The sequence below is a fragment of the Alexandromys fortis genome, unplaced genomic scaffold, assembly GCF_014885135.2.
Source record: "Alexandromys fortis isolate MF-2015 unplaced genomic scaffold, M_Fortis_MF-2015_v1.1 scaffold_10, whole genome shotgun sequence".
In the NCBI taxonomy this organism is placed as follows: Eukaryota; Metazoa; Chordata; class Mammalia; order Rodentia; family Cricetidae; genus Alexandromys; species Alexandromys fortis.
In genome coordinates this window covers 15,292,759-15,317,744 of record NW_026067895.1, presented here as the reverse complement: position 1 = coordinate 15,317,744, position 24,986 = coordinate 15,292,759, and the positions used below count along the sequence as shown (strand labels likewise).

General features: G+C 41.7%; 2 protein-coding genes across 3 annotated transcripts in view; one reads left to right on the top strand and one right to left on the bottom strand.

The window, feature by feature from the left end:
- The window catches only part of Prkg1 (protein kinase cGMP-dependent 1), a 1,099,611-nt gene that overhangs the window by 630,752 nt on the left and 443,873 nt on the right, over window positions 1–24,986 (top strand). The window lies entirely within an intron of this gene.
- Cstf2t (cleavage stimulation factor subunit 2 tau variant) lies at window positions 9,029–12,591 on the bottom strand. Its single transcript, XM_050158341.1, has one exon. The coding sequence runs from the start codon at window positions 12,486–12,488 to the stop codon at window positions 10,608–10,610; it is 1,881 nt and encodes a 626-aa protein (XP_050014298.1). The 5' UTR covers window positions 12,489–12,591; the 3' UTR covers window positions 9,029–10,607.

Below are 24,986 nucleotides of genomic sequence, written 5' to 3'. Positions count from 1 at the left end.
GTCGCTTCCACTCCAAAGAGGCAGACTGAATTTAATTCTTATTTTCTATCTGAGCAGACAGAATCCACATGGGACATTCATATCTCTAATGTTCAAGCATGGCTGGGATTAGAGTTTCAAATTAATAAACAAACCAACATAGCCTTTTTATATTGAGTTGGCATCTCTTGGGATGAAGTCCAGGAATTCTTGGTTTTTAGGAACTCACAGTGAATTCTCTATTAGGGTGGTAAGTGACTTATTTCTGCTCCAGGTGATAAAGGATCAAGGTTAATGTTCTTTAAGAAAGGAGATCCAGTCGGTGTGGTGATTCATGCCTTTAATCCCAGCAAGGCATAGGCAGGCAGATGTCTGAGTTCTAGGCCAGCTGGAGCCACTGAGAAAAACAAACAAGAAATGAAGAAGAAAGAAAGAAGAAGGAGGTGGAGGAGAGGAGATCCAAAGGTTTCATTCTGTTTGTTTGACATTCCCCAGAAAAGGAGGCTTGCCACAGATAAGTGTCTTATTTCAAGGCAGCAGATTCAAACTTTAGGTGCGTGACCCTGGAGCCCCAGAAAGGGCAGAGACAAGTGTCTGGGGGGGGGGTGGGCGGAAGCATCCAGGGGCTGGAAGTTTCCCACCATCTAGCCAAGGGTCTTAGGATGAGCAGCCGTCATCATCTTGGGATATAATGTACCAGGGTGTCCTGCTTTGCTTTCTATTGCCATGATAAACACCGTGGCCAAAAGCAGCCTGGGGAGAAGCTCATTTTCTCTTACAGGTTACAGTCCATCACCGAGGGAAGCAAGGGGGGAACTCACGGCAGGGTCTTGAAGTAGAAAGTCACACAGGGACAGGATGGACAGGCTTGTTCCCGGGCTTGTTCAGCTGCTTTTCTTATCAGCACAGGTCCACCTGCCTAGGGCTAGTCCTACCTACAGTGGGCTGGGCCATCCTACACTAACCAGCAATCAAAAAAGTCTCACAGATATAGCCACAGGGCTATCGGATGGAGGCAATTCTTCACCTGAAGTTTCGATTTCCCAGGTATATCAAGTTAACCACCAGGATAAACCAACCCAATGAGGTCTTAAGACACTATCTTGATAAATTCTTGAAACTGGTTCTTAATTCTTCGTTTTATTTTATTTTATATTATTATTATTATTATTTGGGTTTTCAAGACAGGGTTTCTCTGTGTAACAGCTCTAGCTGTCTTAGAACTAGCTCTGTAGTCTAGGCTGGCTTTGAACTCAGAGATCCGCCTGCCTCTGCCTTTCAAGTGCTGGGCTTAAAGGCGTGCGCCACCCCTACCCAGCTCTTCTGTCTTATTTTTGGTATGCATTCATTTATACAAAACATTTGTAAATAATAAGAAGTATTTATTAAGCACATGGCATAAGCCAGGTATGTTGTTCTTGCTTAGAGACACAGGGGTGAAGACAGAGCATTGGTATTAAGATCTTCTTCCTGCCTCACTTTCCTCTGAACTTGTTTTTTTTTTTTTTTTTCTTTCTTTCCTTTTTTGGTTTTTCAAGACAGGGTTTCACTGTAGTTTTAAAGCCTGTCCTGGAACTAGCTCTTGTAGACCAGGCTGGCCTTGAACTCACAGAGATCTGCTTGCCTCTGCCACCCCGAGTAGTGGGATTAAAGACGTGCACCACCACCGCCCAGCCCTCCTCTGAACTTGTAACACTAACATTTTACTGCATTTTCAAGTCGATAATCTCTATACAAGAGAGCTTGATTTGCAAGTAGACTTGTTTTGTTTTTTCATGACTTTTTAAACATTATAGGTTTTAAATTAAGTTCTTGTGTGCTGCCTGTAAACATTATGACAGTATCGTGTGTCATGGGATTCTGCTTTGCTCATGTTCACAGCTCCACCCTGCCACCTCTCTATGTCTGTTTCCCAGTCTTACGGCTCTTCTTTCTCTCCACAAATATTCTCTTCCTGCTTCCATGTTGTATATGTGTGTGCTCATAGTACACAGGATAAAGCAATCATTGGATAAATGTAGAGTCTAGAGCCAATTAAAGAGGGATCCATTTGATGTTTCCTAAGTACGGGGGATATCACGTGGTCATCAGGTAACTACTAGATAAAAAATGAATAAAAGGAGCTAATTGTATCTTTACTTTTTGCTCTCCGTGTGCTACATATTATTTAAGTATCTCTTGGAAATGAGGTGCTTTGTCATTTATCAAGTACATGTTGAGTAGGTGTTTGGATGCCGGCTTCACCCCAACCCCTGGCATCCTTATATCCAAAGAGTCTGGAATGTTCTTGTGGGCGCTCCACCACAAGCCTCCACCCCTGGGAAAGCCTGCCATCAAATGCTCCACCCACTGAGGGCATGAAAAAAACCCACCTCGTGGTTTCCTCTTGTGGTCTCTTCAGCTTCCCCTGGGGCCCAACCAGGGATGCTGTGCTCAGAATAAACCTGGATTTATTCATTCAGTTTGATTGACATATTACATCAGCAGTGGTGGATTCCCCTTAACCAGGATTTAAACTTAACAGTAGGAACTGGCCACCAGTGTTAGTATTGTTGGCAGTGCAATTAGTGATGGAGTTGTTTTTAGTTTGGTGGGCAATCTAGGACTTTTAAACATTATTTCTCTTTATTTTCTTTTATTGTGTGTATACATGTATATCTGTGTGGAGGTATGTGCTCATGAATACAGACATCTTCAGAGTCCAGACGGGGGTGTCAGGTCGTAAAGAGCTGGAGTTACAGGTGGTTGTAAGATACCTGATGTGAGTGCTATGAACTGGAGTCTCTGCAAGAGTAATATGTGTTCTTCAATCACTGAGCCATCTCTCTAGACAGCCCCATCTGTGATTTTTTAACCACTACCTAAATGATTTCTAGACAGGAAGTAACTTCTGTCTTCCTTGTCTGTACTATGTACTAAGATAGATACTGGTTGTGTGGGGCAACTAATTTGTTAATTTCTGACAGGTTGGGCTATCTAGGAACAAGTTATCAATTACTACATATAGTTAGTGCTGCCATAGCAGAAGCACAGAAATATATTATTATATTTAATTTTATTATATAGTGGCATACTTAAAACTGGAAATGTGTCTTCTAAGTAAAAATTTATGGAGAAATGCAGTTGTTGAAAGTGAATATTTCCCAAACAGTGTTTTTACACAAGCCTCCTTATGAAGGTGAAAATGACGTAAAAATTAATGTTGTTGTTAAAGAAGGTTATGCTCAGTAGCTAGAGAGATGGCTCAGTAGTTAAGAGCATTGGCTGCTCTTCCAGAAGACCAGGGTTCAATTCCCAGCACCCACATGGTAGTTCACAGCTGACTGTAACTCCAGTTCCAGGTGATCCGACACCTTCACACCAACGCACATAAAACAAAGTTAAATAAATTATTTTTTAAAAAGGTTATTTTCATTAAAAATACTAAATAAAGATGAAATTCCACTAAATACATATCTGGGCTCTAATGTAGTTCAGGATTGTTGAAGCTCTGAGCTACAAGTTTATAAAAACAGCATAAAGGTAGGATTTATGTTGCTTTCAAAGTCTTCGCTTGAGACTGTAAATATTTTGTAAAATCTTTTTTCCGATGCATGTAAATTTATAGGACTATTTCCTGAAGTCTCATTTGGAAACATAGTTATGTGCGAACTACAAACCACTAAACGAAGATGAATGGAACCATAATGTTGTATTCTATTTATTCTGAAGACTGGCCATGTCTGTCATTGTACTGTAAAGCAGGGCGGGGGAACATTGTCACGCTGCTCTCAGCTAAAGCATTCGAGACAGATGCACCCTATCAACAACATTATAATAAGGACAAACACTTCCCAAAGCTTTGTATAAGGTTATTAAAGTTTGTCTTGGACAAAGGAAACATACTTTAGAAAACCCGCCTTCTAGTGTGTGGATGAAGCTATAGGGGGGAGAAATAAATAAGCCACGCGAGCTCAAGCTAGACAAAACCCCGATGTTCTTTCTACTGGTTTGTCCAAAACAAGATTGCAGAAGCTTGGATCGTGCTAGGTCAGAGTCAGGTGCCAGACGGGTTTTCCACATCAGATTGCCGTCACCCTTGTTAACTGTGTTACTTTTCTTCTTGTACAGAATACAGCTTTACTATGTAAGTAAAGGGGTACAGAGTCGCTAGCTTTGGTCTTCTGTGTTGTTGGGTAAATGGAAAACATCCTCAAAATAGTAGTCCTTAAAGTATTTTGTTTTCAATTTTATTATTTTATAATTATGTTTTAGGCAGTGTTTTGGACAAGGAAACTTTTGGATATGGTCCCTGGAGATTTTATTAAAATGTAAATTCTGACTCAGCAGGTTTGGGGTGCGACACAAGAGTCTTCATTTCTAACAGGCTCCCAGGTGATACCCACACTGCCGGTTCAAGGACCGCTTTAATTAGGGAGAGATTAAAGTAGATCCAGTTTGCTTGAGCGGTTAACCCCAGGGAGAGCCGGAGGGAGGAGGACCAGAGAGGTGACAAGCCGCTGTCTTTGTAGAGTGATCCCCGAGGAGATGGACGGCTGATGATTAGCAGCACCAAGCCGAAGATTTCCTGAGGATGTTTTCCCTTTCATTATCCGAAAAATTCCTGAGAAAACTGACACGACATGATCTGTCAAACCTTCAAAGTTCCTTTCAGTTGAAGTGAGGAATGAATGGATTAAAAGATTTGAATCCTTAGCCAAATATGTTTAAAGCAATTTTTGGTTTTGAGACAGGGCCATACTGTACAGACCAGGACGGCTTGGTTCACTGATCCATCTGCCTGCCACTGCCTCTCGTGAGTGCTAGGATTAAAGGCCTGTGCTAGCATGCTCTGCTAAAATAGTTAAAAATCTTTCCCCTGCAGAATTTAGCATTTATTTTTAATGTAATTTTATAAAATCTTTCTCATGTATTCAATAGTTTTCATAGAAATAACCTTTTATACTTATGGCAGTTTATACCTATATCATATTAATATTATATAATAAATAGCAGCACAAGCAGAGTGTTAACTTACAATAAAACACAACTGATGTGATATACACATACACATATAATTTCAAATCATTCAACAGTTTTAAATAGTCATGTATTTTTGCAACATACTTTACATACACATTGTTTACCTAAATGTTGGCCGTTATGTTTACCTAAATCTGTTTATGATTATACACATACAGACACCGTTTTTCTCCAGAGAGGTTTCTCTGGATAGCCCTGAATATCCTGGAACTTGCTCAGTAGATCAGGCTAACCTTGAACCCAGAGATCCACCTGCCTAAATCTCCTGAATGCTGGGATTAAATTAGCATGCACCACTCGTCTGGTTTCACATCTGTATGTTATAGTAATAAATAAAATGAACAGAAGTTTGGGGCCAAACACGGTTGCCATAACTATAACACAAGAATAATAATTAGTACTTCATTAATGGCAGTCATCAAATTTCATGTGCAGAAATCAATATGCTCTGAAAAAGAACACAGCTCAATCCTATTAAATATTTAAGTGGTGTTCAGAGACGGTAACTACCCTTGACTAATCAGAAAGAAGGGTGGGCAACAAGGTGGCTCGCTGGATAAAGGTACTTGCCACAAAGACTACCTGCCTAAATTCAATCTCTGGGTTCCACATGGTAGAAGAGAAACAACTCCCACAGGTTGTCCTGTGACTTCTATGTTTACTTACACACACACACACACACACACACACACACAAATATATTGTGACAAAAAGCAAACAAAGACAGGAAATAAAAATAACAAGGAAATGGAAAAAGGGAAAGACCATTTAAATGTATTTTGTTAGGACGTCAGTGAAGTGTAGGAAACACACACAAATAAACATAATTTTTTTTTAAAAAGAAGTTGTAGGTATTTCGGGTAAATATTTACTAAAAGTACAAAAAGTTTATGAGAACAATATGTATAATTGGCCAGGCATTGTGGGAATCTCTTTGGCCAACATAGAAAACTATATTAACAGTTCGTGGTCTTTCACTGTTTTGGCTAGCTGAACTATTTGGTTGGCTTTTACGTTGAGTACACTGAAGAGACCACTTGCTAAACATATTGTCTTATTTCATCCCGGTCAAATTAGACACTGATGATACCAATGGACAGGAGAGCCATCTGTTTACACAGAACAGTTCAGTTGATAGTATTATATGGATTGACTGGTAGTCTTCTAACTGCACAAATCAAAGAAGAGGTGGAGTCTGTGGCAGAACTGCAGAAACATAGACATTAAAAATGCCTTTAATCCCAGCACTTGGGAGGCAGAGGCAGGCGGATCTCTGTGAGTTCGAGACCAGCCTGGTCTACAAGAGCTAGTTCCAGGACAGGCTCCAAAGCCACAGAGAAACCCTGTCTCGAAAAACCAAAAAAACAAAACAAAACAAAAAAAAAAAAAATAAGTTTTGAAAAAGCTGAGCTAGTCAAACAAAACCTGCGTGCAGGCAGAATCCCTTGGCTGGCCGGCCACCAAGTCAATAGTTCTTGCCTGAAGGTATTGAAGACAACATGTTGGCAGTAAACAGTGCCAATCCTAGAAGCTCCAGCAGCCTATTTCCTCTGTTGCTGATGGGATGAGGCAGACAACTTTCCTTCACCACTACATAAAGATGAAGTCATTTTAGGAGTAGCCTCAAAGGAAAGAGTAAATTCTAATAGGCAATTTATTATGTTTCATTCTGCCAGTATTTTTGGTCATGCTGTATGCTATTATAGTGATCCAACGCGTGAGGAAGTGTGATTCTTAGGATATCCAGTATTTTTATGAATGTTAATGCTTTATGCAAAGCCAATAAAGTCCCATTACATTAACTCAACTGTGCTATTTTTTAAATTGACACACATTTCAAATGCTATTACAGCTAATGCTTACGACAAAGGGAATTGAAAACTGAGTTACTGCAAATTAATTTTTTTCTGAGGATGATTAATTTGGAACCTTTTCATTAAAGTCCACAAGAAACATGTAAGTGGATTCTGAAAATCAGCACAAGTCGCTGCATCTTAACTGCAGGCGGTTGGCAGTTAAGATGAGGTGGGTGAAAAATGGTTCATACATTTTTGCAGAATTACTGCAGAATATTTTTTCATGGAACGACAGAATTCTGATTTTAAACAATTAAGTAAGAGAGACACAATGGTTTGGAGGAAACTGTTTTCACTTCTCTTTGCCTGGAAGATTATCCATTCCATTTCCAATGCTGACAGATCATTAATTTAGTGAATTAAAAAAAAATCAACTTTTTAAAAACAAACTGTTCATTCTAAATGTATATAAATACTATGCATACTGAATCACACAAAATTATTTAGTCAAAGATTTAGTGTATTTACCTTAAATCAGGTCAGTTATAAAGTAGTATTTTCCTATGAATCTGGTAGCTGAGTACTCTCATCATAGTATGTAGTAAATACCTGGTGTGTTTCTTTTACTTTTTGATAGTGTGACCTTGTCTCAAAAAGAATTTCAAACAAGAAAAACTTTCGTTTGAATACATAAACACACATAAAACCATTAAAAGGTCTTATTATGATATCTAAACTATATAAGCATATATATTATATATCATAATTATATATGTATTATATAAGCATATGTATACATTAATACTATGTACTTATTATTGACATATAGCTTTACTAATATTAATTTATATTAATAAAATATGAATAATTTCCTCAATATAAATCTCCTTGGTTGTATTCTTGAAAATACCCCATGAGAAACATACTTCAACAGGAGAAATCCAAGCAGACATCTTAGTGAGAAGGCTCAGGATGTGTCTGCCTGTAATTGTCCAGGACCCGACACACCATAGGAGATGAGGTTCTGCAGGATTTCTCAGTGTCCCATCATAGTATGGAAGAGCAGGCTTTGCAAGCTGTCCAATACACATTTTAAAAAAATGCTTTTCCAGCAAGGTGGTGGTGGCACACGACTTTAATCCCAGCACTTGGGAGGCAGAGGCAGGCAGATCTCCGTGAGTTCGAGGCCAGCCTCCTGGTCTACAAGAGCTAGTTCCAGGACAGGCTCCAAAGCTACGAAACCCTGTCTCGAAAAAAAGAAAAACAAACCAAGGGAGGCAGAGGCAGGCAGATCTCTGTTTGTTCGAGGCCAGCCTAGTTCCAGGACAGGCACCAAAGCTACAGAGAAACCTTGTTTTGGAAAAACCAGAAAAAAAAAAAATAACAAAAGGAAAGCTTTCCCACCAAAATTCCAGCCACTTATACAATTTCACTTAGATTAGCCTACTTTAGCCAGATCCACATCAGTGTATACCTTATAACCAAATTAGAACCCTGGAAAACCCATTTGCTTATCAATCATCAGTAATGGGGAAGGAAAGGCTGTTGGGAAGGTACTAGTGAAATTCAATCTTCATATAAAGCATGTACTACCTGAGAATGAGAAACCCGAAAGAAATGAAAGTGGCCCAAGATGGCCACAAACTCCTTATTCTCCTCCCTCCACCTCTCTTTGGAGATTACAGGCACTTTCTTCTAATTTGTATCTTAATACAAATAATGTTATAGTTCATTTGTTTTGTGATCAATCTCAGTCCCTTGGGGATAAACTTGTTCTTAATGAAAAGGTTTTTTTCCACTAAACTGAATGTCTTACCCATCGTTTCATGTTAACTATAGCACATACAAGAACAAGTCACTTCTCATGTCCCCTATTTGCTGTCTATTATAACTAGTACACGTTGGGGGCTGTGGATAGAGTGACCATGGTACTTTACAGAAAAACAAATGCTGTCGCTGCTTAAGAAACCTGAAAGGTGTTCCTGGAACACAGTATTCAAAGAGAGACACCAATTATATCTACCGTGGGCAGGATCACCTGGATGCCGCTGCTGATCACAGGAGTGGCAGAGTTGTCCCAGTATTCCAGCTGTTGAACCACATATACAATTAAAGGGATAATTAAAAGGATTTCCACCAATTTACTTATTTTGCTTTTTTCATTATGTGTATATATCCCTTAAAGGAGGTACTTCCCAATGTATTAAAAGAAATTAAACATACAAAATACCTTAAATTATACAACCTTTTTATTTATGCTTCATTAAACAGTGCACAGATTTTCTTATAACAAAGACTAGTCAGTAAGAAGTTTGGGGCTAGGAACTATAATTTCATTTTTTTTTTCTTGGCAGGAACTATAATTTCAAAAGAAACAAGCAATTGCAATCAGCCAGAACTAGCACAAAGATGCAAACACTAATTCACTCCAGCACAGGGCAGGCAGAGGAAACACAGGAAACAACTAAACTGTAGGAATAGAGCCTAGGGATGAAAACTTAGTACACTTAAAATGCAAGAACCTTTGCAAGGGGAAAAACCCCTTGTGTCAGCTCTCTCCCTAAGGCTACTGTTCCTCTGAGGGTGGGTGTTTATTAACCTACAGAGGAAGGTCACTTGGTCATGTGGGAGCTTGTACTTCTTTCATCAACTACGACACAGGTGCCACATGCTCAAAGCTAAAAACTAAGATTGTAGCTCTAAAGGAAATGTAAACTCCACATTCCTTATTTTAAAATGTATCTTGTAGGAATGTATATGACCAAATGGCCTTTATGTAAGAATTAAAATAGTAAGTTAACTGAGCAGAGTCGTCGTGTACTTGGGCCTCAGTTCTAGTAAGATGATGACAGGGACGTAGCTTACGGAAGTCATCAGACTGTAAGACAAGTCAAAATGTCAAGCCAAAGATTTCTAACTTCCTGCCAAACAAATGGATTGCATCTATGTAGGGAAAGTGGCTTATCGAGAACTTGGGAGGTTTACCGAATAAAACCACTACTCAAGAAAGTTCACCTCCATATCTGATTGATTCTTTTAGATAATGTCACAGAATTATTCAACCAGACTTGGGGCTTCAGAATTATTCTGAGATATGCATTAAGCAATCACTTGAGTCTCATCAGGAGACTTAGACTCAGCCGACACCACAACTGGGACCAGGCAAAAACATTAAAAGTATCGCAAGAGCCAGAAAAATGAAGCATCTTGAGTTTTCTGGTAACAGAGCTTTTAAAAAACAGTTCCGTTGTCACAAATTTTACCATAGACTGTTACCTCTAACATTTCAAAATAATTCAAAATAACTAAAACATTGACCTTAACACCATACTCTACTGCCTTCAAAATAGAATTAGTATTTTGGTTTACCAAAGTGTAACTTCACATTTGGACATTCAGTTCAATATACAACCAAACGTCTTTAAACGTCTTAGTGCATCAATACTGTAACAGGCCACTTTCAGAGTTTATGTATTCATTCACATATTCATTCAGTATTTCTAAAATGTAGCCCAGAGTGCAGACAGGTTACTATTACTGCACCCCCCACATCACCTTATCTGGTGTGATGTCCTTTCCAGGTTCCTAGTGGAGTAACAGTGACAAAGTGAACAGGCCCACTCCCTCCACCCCCACCCTCAATCAAAACGAAAACAGGAAGTGCAAAGACTAGAAATATGACTAACCAGGGAGAGGGAAACCTATCATTACAGTATGGCAACACAGAAGATAGCATCCTGTAACCCTTTCAGGCCACACAATACTGAAAACACTGAAGGAATAACTAAGTACTTCCTAATCAGAAACCTTTCAAGAAGCACCAGTGGACTTCTGGATTTGCTCCTTCAAGATCAAGATACTCTGCCTTTGCTCGGGAGGCAGCATGGCAATCTGGTCGGCAGTCAGCTGAAGAACCTGCATGATCAAAGCTGCTTTTTCCTGATCTTGTGGCGTTACCTGGCTCTGCCCAGGGCTAAAACTGCTAGGCTGGCCTCCACCTTGCTTACTCGCTCCCTGCATCCCTCCTCCCTGCATGCCAGCTCCCTGCATGCCTGCTCCTTGCATTCCTCCTCCTTGCATGCCTGCTGCCTGCATTCCTCCTCCTTGCATGCCCGCTCCCTGCATCCCTGCTCCTTGTATACTCGCTCCCTGCATCCCACCTCCAGGATTTCCCACTCCTGCAATGTTTGGAACCTGTCTAGGTCCCTGAGGGCCACCTGCCCCCATACTAATAGGGCCAGGCCCCTGAATTCCACCAGTCATCGGGCCTCTGGAACTAGGGCCAGGGCCCCGCATCTCTAGTCCTCTTGCATCCATGCCTCTTGCTTCCATCCCTCTGGTTTCCATGGCGCAGGGCTCCATTCTTCTCTCCATTCCCCGTGGTTCCAGGACCTCAGTTTCCATGGGCCGAGTCTCCATCCCTCGAGCCTCTCTGGCCCCTCTACCATCCATAGGTAGACCTCTTTGATCTATCATGGGACCTCTGGGCTCTCCGATGAGCATTCTAGGATCGGCTGCTAATGGTCCTCCTCTCATATCATGCGAGGAAGGGCCTCGGTTGTCATGGCCATGATGCATGGGGGGCCCCTGGTGGGGTGGACCCATATAACCTCTGGGTTCTACTACTTCTCCAGTAACTGACAGCAAAGTCCCCCCGCGTGGGTCATTTGGAGCATCTCCCAGCAGTCCTCGGGGAGGTATGCCAGCAGAAGGCATGGGTCCACGAGGTATTGGAGGTCTCGGATCTGACATCTGCATCTGTCCTCGCTCTAAGGGCACGGGACCAACCACTGGCATGCCCACTTGTGGCTGCATTGCTCCTCCTGGAGTTAAGGACCCAGGTCCAGGTCCAGAAACCGCGGCTGGTATTGGTCCTGGAGCTGGAATTCCTCCCTGTATAGAAGTCTGCATCAGAGGAGGAATGTCCTTCACAGGTCTTCTTGGCAAATGCTGAGGCTGAGGGGCTGGAGGATTCTGTTGGTTCAGCATCACATTAGGTCCCGGGCAGAGTCCAGGGGCAGTGGCAGGGCCGGGGCCAGGGCCTGGACCACCAGGAACAGGCCCAGGACCAGGCTGAGATTTGCCTGGGATCAGTGGGGTGACGTGTATCTTACGATGCAAGATTTTCAGTGCGATCTCTGGATCCATGATTCGCATCACCACCTGGGCCTGCAGCAGAGCATACGCCAGCTGTGGGTTCTGAAGCAGCATGTTTCGAGCTTCCTGGTGACTGTTCTGGACGCACAGCTTCATCTGCTTCATCAGCTCGAACATCTGCTCGGGGGGCAGGCTGGCGACTGCTCTAGTAATCGATTCTGGGGCGTCTTCTGGATCAATAGGGTCCCCGTAGGGAGAGTCAATGATAGGCGCTGCCGGGCCCAGGCTCTTTAACTCCTCCTTGTTCTTTTCGCTGGCAGCATTGTCCACCCGGAGCGCCCGCCCACTAAATTCTCGCCCGTTGAGGTTCCGCATGGCACTAAGCGCAGTCTCCTGGTCTTGGTACTCGCAGAAGCCATACCCCTTGGGCTTTCCTGTCTCTCTATCGTACACGAGACGGAAACTGACAACTGAACCAACCTCCGAGAAAATGTCCTTCAGCTGCTCCTCCGTCGCCTCGTACGGAATATTCCCCACGAACACCGAACGCAGTGAGCGATCCATGGCTGGGTCTCTCACCGCCAAACTCGACATGATTCCGGCCGAGCATGCAGCGGAGGCCAAATTCGTCCAAGAGTCGTCCTTCGGCGAACCACACTTCCGCTGTGTAACGGAAGCAGTTGTCAAACTCCGGGCAGAAACCTTTCCGCTATGAGTCCATAGTTCCGCTAGGCCGCCGAAACTGCTTCCTGAGACCGGGCTAGTTTGCCTAACGCCTTCCGCCTCCGGTCGCGCGCTCTTCTGTTCGTGCCTGGTTACCGGCAGCGTGATTCCTTTCCGTTTTTCTATTGGTCGGATTTCTCCAGCGTCCCGCCCCCCTCTTCCTGCCGTCACCGGATGCATTAGAACTGACCACATTAAAAATGGCCGACCGAACTTCACTCCGATAACGGGTAGCGACAGCGTTGGCCTTTCCGGTCCACAGGGGCGGTTTTCTTTGCGTTCCACGAGCGGGAAACCGTCAAGCGAAAGCTGATTTAAAGTTTGATGTTTTAGTTTCTGATGCGTTTGGTATAGAATATTTGAAATATTTAAAATTATATTCCGGATCATGAGATTAAAAAATATTGATATTTGTCCGTTAAAATTAAAACACCTTAAGAAACATTTTTTTTAAGAAAAATTAATGCCCAGAAAGACAAACTAAAGCGCTGATAACTGCCGTCCCGCCCCCACGTTATTGCTTATTGAAACTGTTAATCCTTTTAAATTTTTCTCCGCGCACAGGGAGGTGGTCATTCCTCTCAATTCTTACTAATATTAATCAACTTTAATGCTAAATTGGAATCAACTAAAAAGTATGGCTGCAGATTATGTGTTAATCGGATTTATTTAACTTTTATTTTACACATTTAGGTAGTTGTGGCCTTTTTAAATTTTTTTTTCTTTAATTTTGAATCATATTCTCTCTTTGATATGCAGTCCGTGTAGTCCTGGCTGTCCTGGAGTTTATTTTGAGGATCAGGCTGGCCCTAGACCCACACAGATCCGCTTGCCACCTTCCTCTACCTCCTGGAGAGTGCTGGAATTAAAGCATGCTCCACTGCCAATCAGCCTGAGCGGTTTGGTTTTGGTGGTGGTGGTGGATTTAGGGGGAGGGGTTGTCTTTTTGGTTTTCAAGACTGGGTTTCCCTGTGTAACCAAACCGTCCTGTCCATCCGTGAGCTCACTCTGTGGACCAGGCTGACCTTGAGCTCCCAGAGATCCCTGCCTGCCTCTAGCTCGCACCTGGCAGCCTACTTTGTTATATTCGGTTGTCAGTTTATTCAATAAATCAAGATATTGCCGGGCGGTGGTGGCGCACACCTTTAATCCCAGCACTGGGGAGGCAGAGGCAGGCCTGGTCTACGAGAGCTAGTTCCAGGACAGGCTACAAAGCTACCGAGAAACCCTGTCTTGAAACACACACACACACACACACACACACACACACACACACACACACACACACCAAACAAACAAAAGATATCAAGTGTACAAAANAAAGACATTCAAATCTAAAAAAACTATGTTTTTTGTTTTTTTATATTTTTTTTTTTTTTTTTTTTTTTTTTTTTTTTTGGTTTGTTTGTTTGTTTTGTCTTGACGCAGAATTCTTCTTTAGCCCAGGTTGGCCTGGAATTCACTGTGTAGGTAGTTCAAACTGTTCTCAAATTTGCGGTCCTCCTGTATGCCCCTGGGCTTTACTGCAAGCCCCACGCCCGCCCCGCAAGCCTTGTTCTTACCTGCCAGATTTTAAAAAGAAAAACACATCAATCAAACAAAACATCTGAGGCCTATGGGATTGTCCTTCACATTTTCACTGTCAGTTTAATAGCCAGGTTTTAGTGGCACACACCTTTAATTCCAGCACTCTGGGGGTGGCTCTCTGTGAGTTCAAGGCCTGCCTAGTCTACAGAGTGAGTTCCACGACAGGCTACAGAGAAATCCTGTTTTGAAAAACAAAACAAAACAAAATGTTTTTTTAACTTCTTCTCTGAAATTGCTCTGGACATCCATCTATCAATCATACTAAAAAATAGACACCATAACTAAAACATAGGCATTTCCAATAAACAGAATTGACCAACAAAAATCACCCAAGTCTCTGACAGATTTGGAAAATGTGATATTTACAGCAGTCTGGAATTACCAGCACTTGGGGGCCAAAGACAGGCTGAGCTTCACTGTGGGTTCAAGGTTAGCAGAGGCTATCTACTGAGTGACAGGCCAACCTGGGATACATGAAAGACCTCTCTCCCCAGATGGTTTTTTAGCTATTTTCAGAAATTACGTGCTACATAAAATTGTAAAAACTATGGTCTTTATAAATGGTATTAAAATATTAAATGAAAGACTCACCATAAACAGGGCATACTGGCTCACACCTTTAATCCCAGCACTTGAGACACTTCCAGGACAGCCTGCTCTAAGTATCTGGTTCCAGAATAGTCATGACTACACAGTGAGACCCATAAATAAGTAAATAAATAAATAAAATTTTAAAAAAGAATTCATTATACATCAAGTAGATAAGTTCTAGACATATTTTTAAGATATTTTGTATAGTTCCAGGCACTTTTACCCTTCATCTTGAGACTAGACATGAATACCTCAAGCCCTATCATTAAATTATAATCTCACTTCTAGCCCCAGGGACTTTTTATCATCATCATCATTATTATTATTATTTGTCTTGGTCTCTCAAAGAATAACCAAAGCACTCTAGAAAAACTTTCCTAGTCCCTCCCGCTTCCTGTAGGTTAAAAATAATTCCTTTATCCTTGTATGCAAGCAATTCCTTATCTTGACCATTTTACTGATAGTAATTCTTTTGCCTTTTAGTAGAATTGTGATTTGCATCTACAAAATAACTCAAGGATATGCGTAGGTCTTTTATTGATTGGCCATCTGCCTCATATATCTCATTCCATAAATGCCTTACCAGTACTGCCAGCACAGCAGTGTGAACACCAATGTGTTAGAACAATTTCTCTGTGAGTTTTGTGTACTGTTGCATCAGAACCAGCAGTAAATAAACACCTGAAAAACAAAAGTTTTCCATCTCTCTCATATCAGAAATATAAAAGTACATTCTTTTCTGATGCCTAAGGGTAATTTCAGTGCCGGCCAGAGTCAGAGTGCTGCTCCACTCCAAGGAGACAATTATCCCGTACAGAAATAGACAATGGGTTGACATGTATAGATAGACAAGGTGTTTGGTTTTGTTTCCACCAGTGTAGCCTCAACCCTTAGAGTGAAACTAATCCATGGAGTTCCCATCATTTCATTTGCTGAATGGATAATTCAAAGTGTCTTTAGACTTCGAGAGTTAACAAACCATTTAAGTTGGAAAGAAACAAGTGACATTAAATAACACAGTTGCTGGGCAGTGGTGGCCCACACCTTTAATCCCAGCACTCAGGAGGCAAAGACAGGCAGATCTCTGATCTCTGTGAGTCTGAGGTCAGCCTGGTCTACAAGAGCTAGTTCCAGGACAGGCTCCAAGAGCTACAGAAAAACCCTATCTCAAAAAAACAAAAATAAACAAACAAACAAACAACCCAGTTCAAGTTGTAAAGGGTCTTTATTTTATTCCTAGGCCAATGATAATTCTTCCAGGATACTATTTTTAAGAACTGGATACAGGATGAAGTATCTAGAAATGGAATAAAGTAATCTAGAAAAATCTAAATTCCTAAGGAAGGCTTCCTGGTAGAAGTGATATTGAGAGACGGTTCACAATCTATTGTAGATAAATAAAACTGAAGCTATCAGGCAGCGGCTACAATTGACGAAGATATGAAATTGAGACTTTGTATTTTTATGATCTAGAAGCAAGCTCATGTGGCTGGTGACTGTGTGATGGAACAGGCCATAAAATATCTGAGAATTAAGTCATGAAAACAGCCGTGACAGTGAAGCCAGCGGGCTTCTTTTTTTCCTTTTGTGCCAATGAACATAGACTAATAGCAGAGGCTCAGGAACACCAGTCCCATCACATCAGTCTCTGGCTTTCCAGCTGAGCTACCTTTTCAGTCCTTTCACCCAAGGGTGGCATCTGACTTCCTACATTTAACATCCTCTGCTTCTTTTTTACCACGCATCCCTCATCACTTTGTGTACTTCTCTCTGGCTGACCCGCACACTTCACTCTTGTTAGACCAGGCTGGCCTCGAACTCACAGAGATCTGCTTGCCTCTGCCTCCCCAGTGCTTGAGATTAAAGGCGTGCACCACCACTGCCTGGTAGTCTGTATGTTTCTGCCCCCCTGGTTTCTTCCCATACTGCCCCTCTATTCATGTTACATCTTTTCCCACTTCCCAGTCCACCACTTTAAGTTCTTTTTTTTTTTTTTTTTTTTGGTTTTTCGAGTCAGGGTTTCTCTGTAGCTTTAGAGCCTGTCCTGGAACTAGGTCTTGTAGACCAGGCTGGCCTCAAACTCACAGAGATCTGCCTGACTCTGCCTCTGCCTCCCAAGTGCTGGGATTAAAAGCGTGCACCACCACTGCCTGGCTATATATTCTTGTTCTTCGGTGTTCATCTCAATGTCTTTCCTACTAAAAGCAGCAGTATTAGTGGCCTTGTATCAGAGGTATGTATCTTTGAGTTAGGTAGTCACAGAGTCTTGATTGATAGATAATTAGAATTAGGCACAGAGATGTTAATGAATGTATCTAACTATCATAGGCAACAGATTTATACATGCCACTTAAATTTAAAAAAATCAAGTTTGAAAATGATCATTCTACTCAACAAATGGTTCAGGCATACACAGTAAGAAGCAAGGTTACAGCCTGAGACCAGGTCTCTTGTAATTACGCTTCCTATTGCTCAATTAGTCTAGTAGTCATGGGTTACTGAGGAATGGGCACAGCCTCCATTGGCCTTTTTCCTGATTACCTCTGAGTGTTTCTAATTGTAGTTTTGACATGACAGTCAGTGCTATGGCAACAGATGGACTCTAAGTATAAAGACTGAATCAGGTGGGGAAAAGTTTTCTTTTTTTCAATTGATAGGGCCAACACAAAACCTCACGCAAAGCTTTTTAAAAGTATGCAGACACATAGCTAATGAATTCATTTCTATAACAGAGCCTGGATTTCTCAGGCCCCAAATTAAACTTCCCTGAGAGATATCCCCCCCCATTTGTATTACATTTAATATGAAAAGACCATCGAGGAAAGTAAATAATAAATTCCATTCACTTAAGGTTAATTTTTGTAGGCAAGAAAAATATTACATAAATGTAGGGCTCTGAGCACAGCTACAAGTTAAATGGAGTCAAATGTGTATGTAGTCCAGCACTATTCTATTGATAGGTTCAGGAAAATGAGGCGTAAGAAAAGAAAGCAGGGGCCTGGACCAGAATCAACTACCAACTTACTTACTGGCATTGTTTATACTGGGTCTAGATCTAAAGTCTGTGCCATGCAACAGTGTTCACAGGTAGCATGAAGGGGGTTTGACTTCAGACTGTAATCTTAGACTTGGGTTGACAGGAAATTGTGTGATCTTGTAAAAGATCACTCCTCGTTACTTCCACTTTGACATCTTTCAAAATAGAATACTATTACCTGTGTTGGATTTTTGTGTAGAATACATAACGTTTATCATTTCTCATATTGTATTAATCTGCAGTTTAATGGAACGGTAGTATACAAAGAAGAATTTTAAGTGGCAAGAGGTATAAGCCTTACCTTTTCTAATGCTGTTTTGAGATGTACATTATTTTTAACACTGAAAGGACTGGATTTGATGAGCTAATGGTCTGTGGATAGATTATTTTATTTTATTTTTGGTTTTTCAACATAGGGTTTCACTGTGTAACAGCCCTAGCTGTTCTGGAACTAGTCCTGCAGACCAGGCTGACCTCTGCCTCCTGAGTGCTGGGATTAAAGGCATGTGCCACCACGGCCCGGCAGATTGTATTATTTTAAACATCTGTACAGACAACTTTAAGGTGCACAACTGCCATTTGCTGTTCTAACATGCTCATTTGTTGCTGAGCATAGATCATAGGACACTTAAGGAAGTTTTACTAATCATATTGGTGTTTATGAGGTTCTTTTAGTGAGCATGGTCTGTTCTCTTCAAATATTTGGTTAGCTGCAATTCCATTTAGTCATTTTTATTAAATGGACTGGTGTGTACTTTGCCAATGGATGAAGTGCACAGGCTCCTCCAACTTTGCCTCGTTCTAGAACCTATTTTAAGTGCAGGGCCATGTTCAAACTGTCACTAAGAGGGCTGTCTTTGAGTAGACGCTGCCAGGCAAGCCCAGGTGTTAATCACTGGAAGGCAGAACTAACTGGACAAGAAGCAGCACTTCCTATTATCGCTCCGAGCTGTCCCCCGAGAGAATACAGAGAAAGCAAGTCGGCTCATAAAAATGAATGAAAAGTTCAAGTTCCACATTGGGAGTTGAATAAAGATAACTTATTGAAGAGGAATTATTCATGGATCTTTTTAAATTTTATTATGTTCTGTGATCAGAATAGTCAAATACCCAACTTCAAGAAATGTCTGAACTACAGTTCTCTTTGGAGGGAGGCAGTGTGAGCCTAAGAAGGAATTATCTTGACCCCTAAGTTATAGGAAAGTGGGCTTTCTGAACCACTTGGTTGGGGTTCAGAATTAAAAACAATACCAACAAAACAGCAGTGGAGCAGAATGTATTTTGGACTCCTTATCACAGTTGAATGCTCCCCAAAAAACAAGACTTGAGGAGTGCCAGTTTAAATTTGTCAAATTACACTAAACTCCTGAGTGTTAGAAATTATGTTAAAATGGAAAATGTAGTGTTTATGGGAATGCCATAGCTAGTACTCCCCTGCAGCGACACAAAGGAGCAATACTAATTCTATCTAATGACCTGTCATAATGCAGAGACAACATATCAGTCTGGTAGGGATGCTGTGACAAAAGACCACAAACTGGGTAGCTTAAAGGACAGAAATGTATTTTCTTGCATAATATCCAAATGCCAGCAGCCTTGCTTTCTTCTGAGGCTGCCCTTACTCTGTGTCCTCGCCCCAACCTTTCTTCTGGGGAGACAGAGCTCTAGAGACTCTGCCTTATAGGTCCTCACATCAGATTGGATCAGATCTCGGTGCTTCTGGCTGCATTTTAACCTTAGTTATCGCTAAGCCCTAACATGAGATGTAGTCACAAGTAGACATTAGGTCTTCAAATGTCAAATGGGGAGCTCACAAATAAGTGTATTGCAGGCAATAGAACTGATATCTCCAAGAAAAGAAGAGAAAGAACAGGGGTTTTCAGGCTTCTGTGATGCTCTGGTCCATCTCCCAGCGCCCAGTCCCTATGTGTATGTGGGTATGTTTGTGTGTGTATGACAATGTGTGTACATGTGTGTACTAATATGTGTATGGTGTGTGTTTGTATATGTGAATATGCATGTATGTGTATGTGTGAATATGGATGTGTGTTGGACACATCCTCCTTTCTTTGCACACTTGTACTGGTTCTCCTGTATAGAAGATTAAGATCTCTGTTTTCTCTCCTTTCTCCATTGCTGTTTCCAGTTCTGTGGGAGCGACAACTTAAGTGCCAAGCTTTTTCTGATGTCTGCCTATTAGTTCAGTATGGCAAGGGAGATATGTCTGGTGGTGGGGGTGTAAAGTGGGACTCTGTCCCAACTGTACTGCTGCAGGAGAGATCAACCAATGCAATAAGGGTATTAATATCCCTTATCTGTGGGGTCACAGAGTGGTGCAGGGCAGGAGCTGGGGTTCAGAGAGGCACCTATTGTCAAATATAGATTTTCAGTGAATTTGATTATTGGTGAAGTAGCACACTGGTAAAGGCCGAATCTGCGTGGACCCTGAATTCCAAAAATAATTGCTGTTGAAGAATATCATAACTCCATACATAAAGGCACAGCACCCATACACAGCAAATGTAATGCATGAGCTTCAGAAAACGCACACTGTATGCCTTTATTGATGTTGAATATACATTTAAAATCCCCACACTCTTCCATCTTTTATATAAAAAGATTGATAACTCTACTCTGGGCAGTTTAGTGACCCAACAATAAACAGTGACAGAGACTCCATTATTATCATCTTGGGCACAGTCTGGTGACATTTAGGTTGAAATAGCAGTGCCTACTTTCTCACCTGGCAGGACAATGGAGAACTTCTTCTCCTTGGCTTCCAGGTGTTGGCCAATTCCCCCCAGGTTCTAGAAACAAAACAAATCCCTTCAGGGAAAGCTGAAAAGGCAAGTGACCTATTCTTCCTGGGCTTAGTCTTTCGTTAGTCCTGAAAATGGAGCTGCACGTGTCAGCCCAAGGCCCTGAGGGGTCCAGCATGCAGGGAGGATGGGAACAAAAGTGCAAAATCTCCCTGCCTATTTAGGGACTCTTGATCTGCCTCTGCCGGCTCAGGTTCCAGGACTGGGTAATTGTCGCCATTCATTGTCACCAGCAAGGCTTCCAAAGAGAGGCCAGGTTCCAAGGAATCCTCCTGAGAGCAGGTGTGTGCAGATGGGGAGGTGGAGATGGGAGGGGGGAAGGCGGGCAGAGCTCGCACTCCCACCCCTAGGAAAATGATTTGAAGCATTTCCGGTAGGGACTGAGAAACCCTCAGGATACTAGTGCACCGCAGCAGCACTCATGACCACTCAGAGCACGCGTACCATGTGGAAGGTTACTGCACACACACTGTGTAGAAGGTTGGTACGTTGTGGCCTCTGATATGGGAACTTAAGTGTGAGCCAAAACGCAGCGTTCACTAGAAGCTTATACTTGATTTTCTTTCCAACTTTCACTGAGGATTTATAATGTGCAGGTTCAAGTTGGTAGCAGAGGAACAGCTGTGCCCGTGAGGACTTCCCATTCTGTCGAGAGACAGGATGTGAGCAGACAGTTTCCAAATGGAGTTGTGATTTGTGTGATTTCCTTAGAGCTAGACAAAAAACGGAAATGGAACTGCCGTGTATCCAGGGCCTTTAGCTCCGGAGAAGCTGAAAAGGGATTGCTCTTCTTTATCGTTCAAGGAAGCACTGTGTCTTCTCTCTGTCACCCTAGCTGTGCCATGCCACATGTCCTGATGGTTACTGATGACTTCCTCCTGAAGCCAGGGCAACTCTGATGGTGCCTGGCACTTCCCTCTACCTGAACAGAAGACTTAAGAGCTCTCTTAATTCAGCTCAGCGGGATTGGTTGTTCATGGCCAGACTCTATTACACAGTAAGAACATGCCTCAAAAACAAAAGGAAACAAAGAAACGGAAGGAAGCTAGCTGGAGGTGGTAGTGCATGCTTATAATCTCAGTGCTGGAGGCTGAAGTAGGGTTTCCATAAGTACCAGGCCAGGCTGGTCTGCAAATCCACCCTTCTGATTTTTTTTTAACCTACTTGAAGGGAGAACACTAGGGGAATGGTAAAAGTGATCTTATTGCTTCTGTTTTATTATTATTATTGGTGTGTGTGTGTGTGTGTGTGTATGTGAATGTGCTGTATTTTGGGGTGGTGTGTTCTGAACCCCACCAACATTTATATATTAAATCATTTTAAAGTTTTAATGCTTAGTCAAAATAATATTTGGAAAGTTAGGATTTTAATACAATATGTAACAGTTTCATTGCACAACTGTCTTTTGTAAACATAGGCTCTAAACACTGGCTAATCTTCTTCCTTGGATCTTCTTGAGGTGAAGCTGAATGATTCTTACCATGGCAATATAATGTGTTGGGCTAAGTTCTGTCCCCATAACTGGTTGGTCCTCATACTACCACTGTGAGGACTTCATGACAGATGAGGAAACTGAGTCAAATAGGGAATCTGCCCATGGTTAGATAATAAGTAAGAAACAGAGATGGGATATGTGATATGCGTGTGGGTAGTTCCACTAAAGGAAACTGTGAAATTCTAAAGAAAAAAAAACAACAAAAAACTAAACCTAACTTCTTCTTCTTCTTCTTCTTCTTCTTCTTCTTCTTCTTCTTCTTCTTCTTCTTCTTCTTCTTCTTCTTCTTCTTCTTCTTCTTCTCCTTCTCCTCCTCCTCCTCCTCCTCCTCCTCCTCCTCCTCCTCCTCCTCCTCCTCCTCCTCCTCTTCCTCCTCCTCCTCCTCCTCTTTTTCTTCCTTCTCCTCCTTCTTCTTTTTTATAATAAATGTGAAGTTCTCTCCCCAAGGAAAAATTCCGTTAAATTTCACTAACCATCCAAGTTTCCCAACATTTCTCACCTTGCCAGCTGCTTCTCTGTTTATCAGAAAAAGAAAAGCAGCATGAAACTGACGAGGAGAAACTGTGAAACCGGTGACCAGATGAGAGAGCACTGGGAAGCTCCAGCCAAGGCTGCTCTTGTCATTTATACCACGGCAGTGAAACCGGCTGCCAGTCGCATAGGTGATTTCATAGATACCATTTAGGTAGTATATTATTTTGCTGAGAAAATTCATTGCCATGAGTTCTTTCCTAAGCTTTGGTGACTGCTTACTTAACAAAAGAGACTGCCTAGGAATTGTAAATTATTTCACAGAGGGGAAAAGTAGATCAGAGATGGCTATTAATTTAAGCTGTTTCCCATTGAAGCTGTCACACCAATAAAGAAAATGCATATAGGTTAAAATATGTTGACTGTTTGGTAAAAAGAAATACATACAATGGCAAGTCTCATGTTTGGAAAAGACATTAGTTACAAATAGAATATTACAATGGATTGGCTGTTATGACTTTAAAGCTGCAAAGACAAACGAGAAAGCCTTCTGTAGTCAATGAACCATTATTCACACCAGACTGGTGTGGGCTTGTGGAACACAAAGAATTGTGCCCTGCATATTTGAATACGGTCAGCAGGTCAGAGATTTCACTGTCTGTCTCAAGAAAAAGACAACCAAACAGTGTTTATAATCCTAACTACTACCAAAAATCTAGAAAAGAGATGCTTCAAGCTCAGAGTTCAATGTTCACTGTTACTTTCATTTCTTACACTTAAATTATACTTATCTTATGGGTGGCCATGCTTCTCTTTGTGCATAGAAATGAGGCCACAGACCCCACATATACACCATGGGAGAGACAGTCATCCTCAAGCCGAGGACCAAGGCACAGTTGCAACAGAAAGGGGTGTGTAAGAAAGAGAAATGATCAAAAGGACGTGTTCACACACACACACACACACACACACACACACACACACACACCAGTGATATACCTACTAATGAATGGCTAGGTTACCTTCCTGTAGTAATGGAGAGACTGAGCCATTCCTCTTTTATCCTAAAGTTGGATCAATAGTTCTGATCCTTTAGAAGGTATACGAGTTGTTTTATCTACTTAGCACGGGCTAGACATATCTGGGAAGAGGAACTCTTTTTGGTTCTACTATTTATTTTTTTACTGATTGGAGACAGGGTCTCTCTATGTAGTCCTGGCTTGTCCTGGAACTTGTCCTGGCTTGTTCTGGAGCTTGCTATATAGACCAGGCTGGCCTCAAACTCATAGCGATCCACTTTCCTCTGCCTCCGGAGTGCTGGAATTAAAGATGTACCATCACAGCCAACTGGAAGAGGAAAGAAATCGTAACTGAGAAAATTCCTCTCTAACCTCCATAAGATTGCAAGCCTGCAGAGCATTTTCTTGATTGATGATTGATGTGGAAGGGCCCAGCCCACGGTGGATATTGCTACCCCAGGACAGGTGGTCTTAGGTTGTATGAGAAAGCAGCCTGAGTAAGTCTTGGGGAGCAAACTAGTGAGTATTTCTTCATGGCCTCTACTTCAGTTCCTGCTTGTAGGCTCCTGCTTTGAGTTCCTGCCCTGACTTCCCTGGATGATGGAGTGCAGGTTACTAGAGGAAATAAGGCCTCTCCTCACCTAGTTGCCACTGGTCATGGTGTTTTATCACAACAATAGAAAGCCAAGACAGAAGTTTTATTTGTTGCTTGTAATCATAAAGTATTGGCAAACAAAATCCTATCAGTCATCAAGTGAGTAATTGTATTTACTAATTCTACATATTATAAAAATGCTTTCTTTTATATAGTTTCATGTTTTTAAAATGAGAGAAACCCATATGTGCTCCTGTCGATATATTTCAATAAGAAAAGTAACAGAGAGGGCAGTGTTGATATAACCCCAGTCTTTTTTGATCCTGCCCTTATAGCAGTATGCTTATATGTGCTTAGATGTCTGTATGAGCGGTTGCTTGGCAGGTTCATAAAGTGTTTCACAAATATATGCCAGCCACTTGTGAAAGCGAGACTAGGACTCAGGTCAGCGGAGAGGTTTATTTTTGTTACACATCTTCTATTGATGTCAGACTGTATTTACCGTGATCTTTACTCATCAGCCTGATGAAAGTTGCATTTTTCATGTTTTAGAGCATATTATGAAGTTACTAGACTAGTGACTATTAACAGTTAAAGTTACTGTTTCAGAAATACTCTTGTAAGGAGTCACCCGAGTTAAGATGCTTGGGTCCTCCCTAGGACCGCTACAGGGAAAACTCAGTGCAGAACCTGGAATTTGTGTCTGTTATATCCAAAGCCAAACCCTCAGGAAGTCTGCAGATTTCACCCTGAGA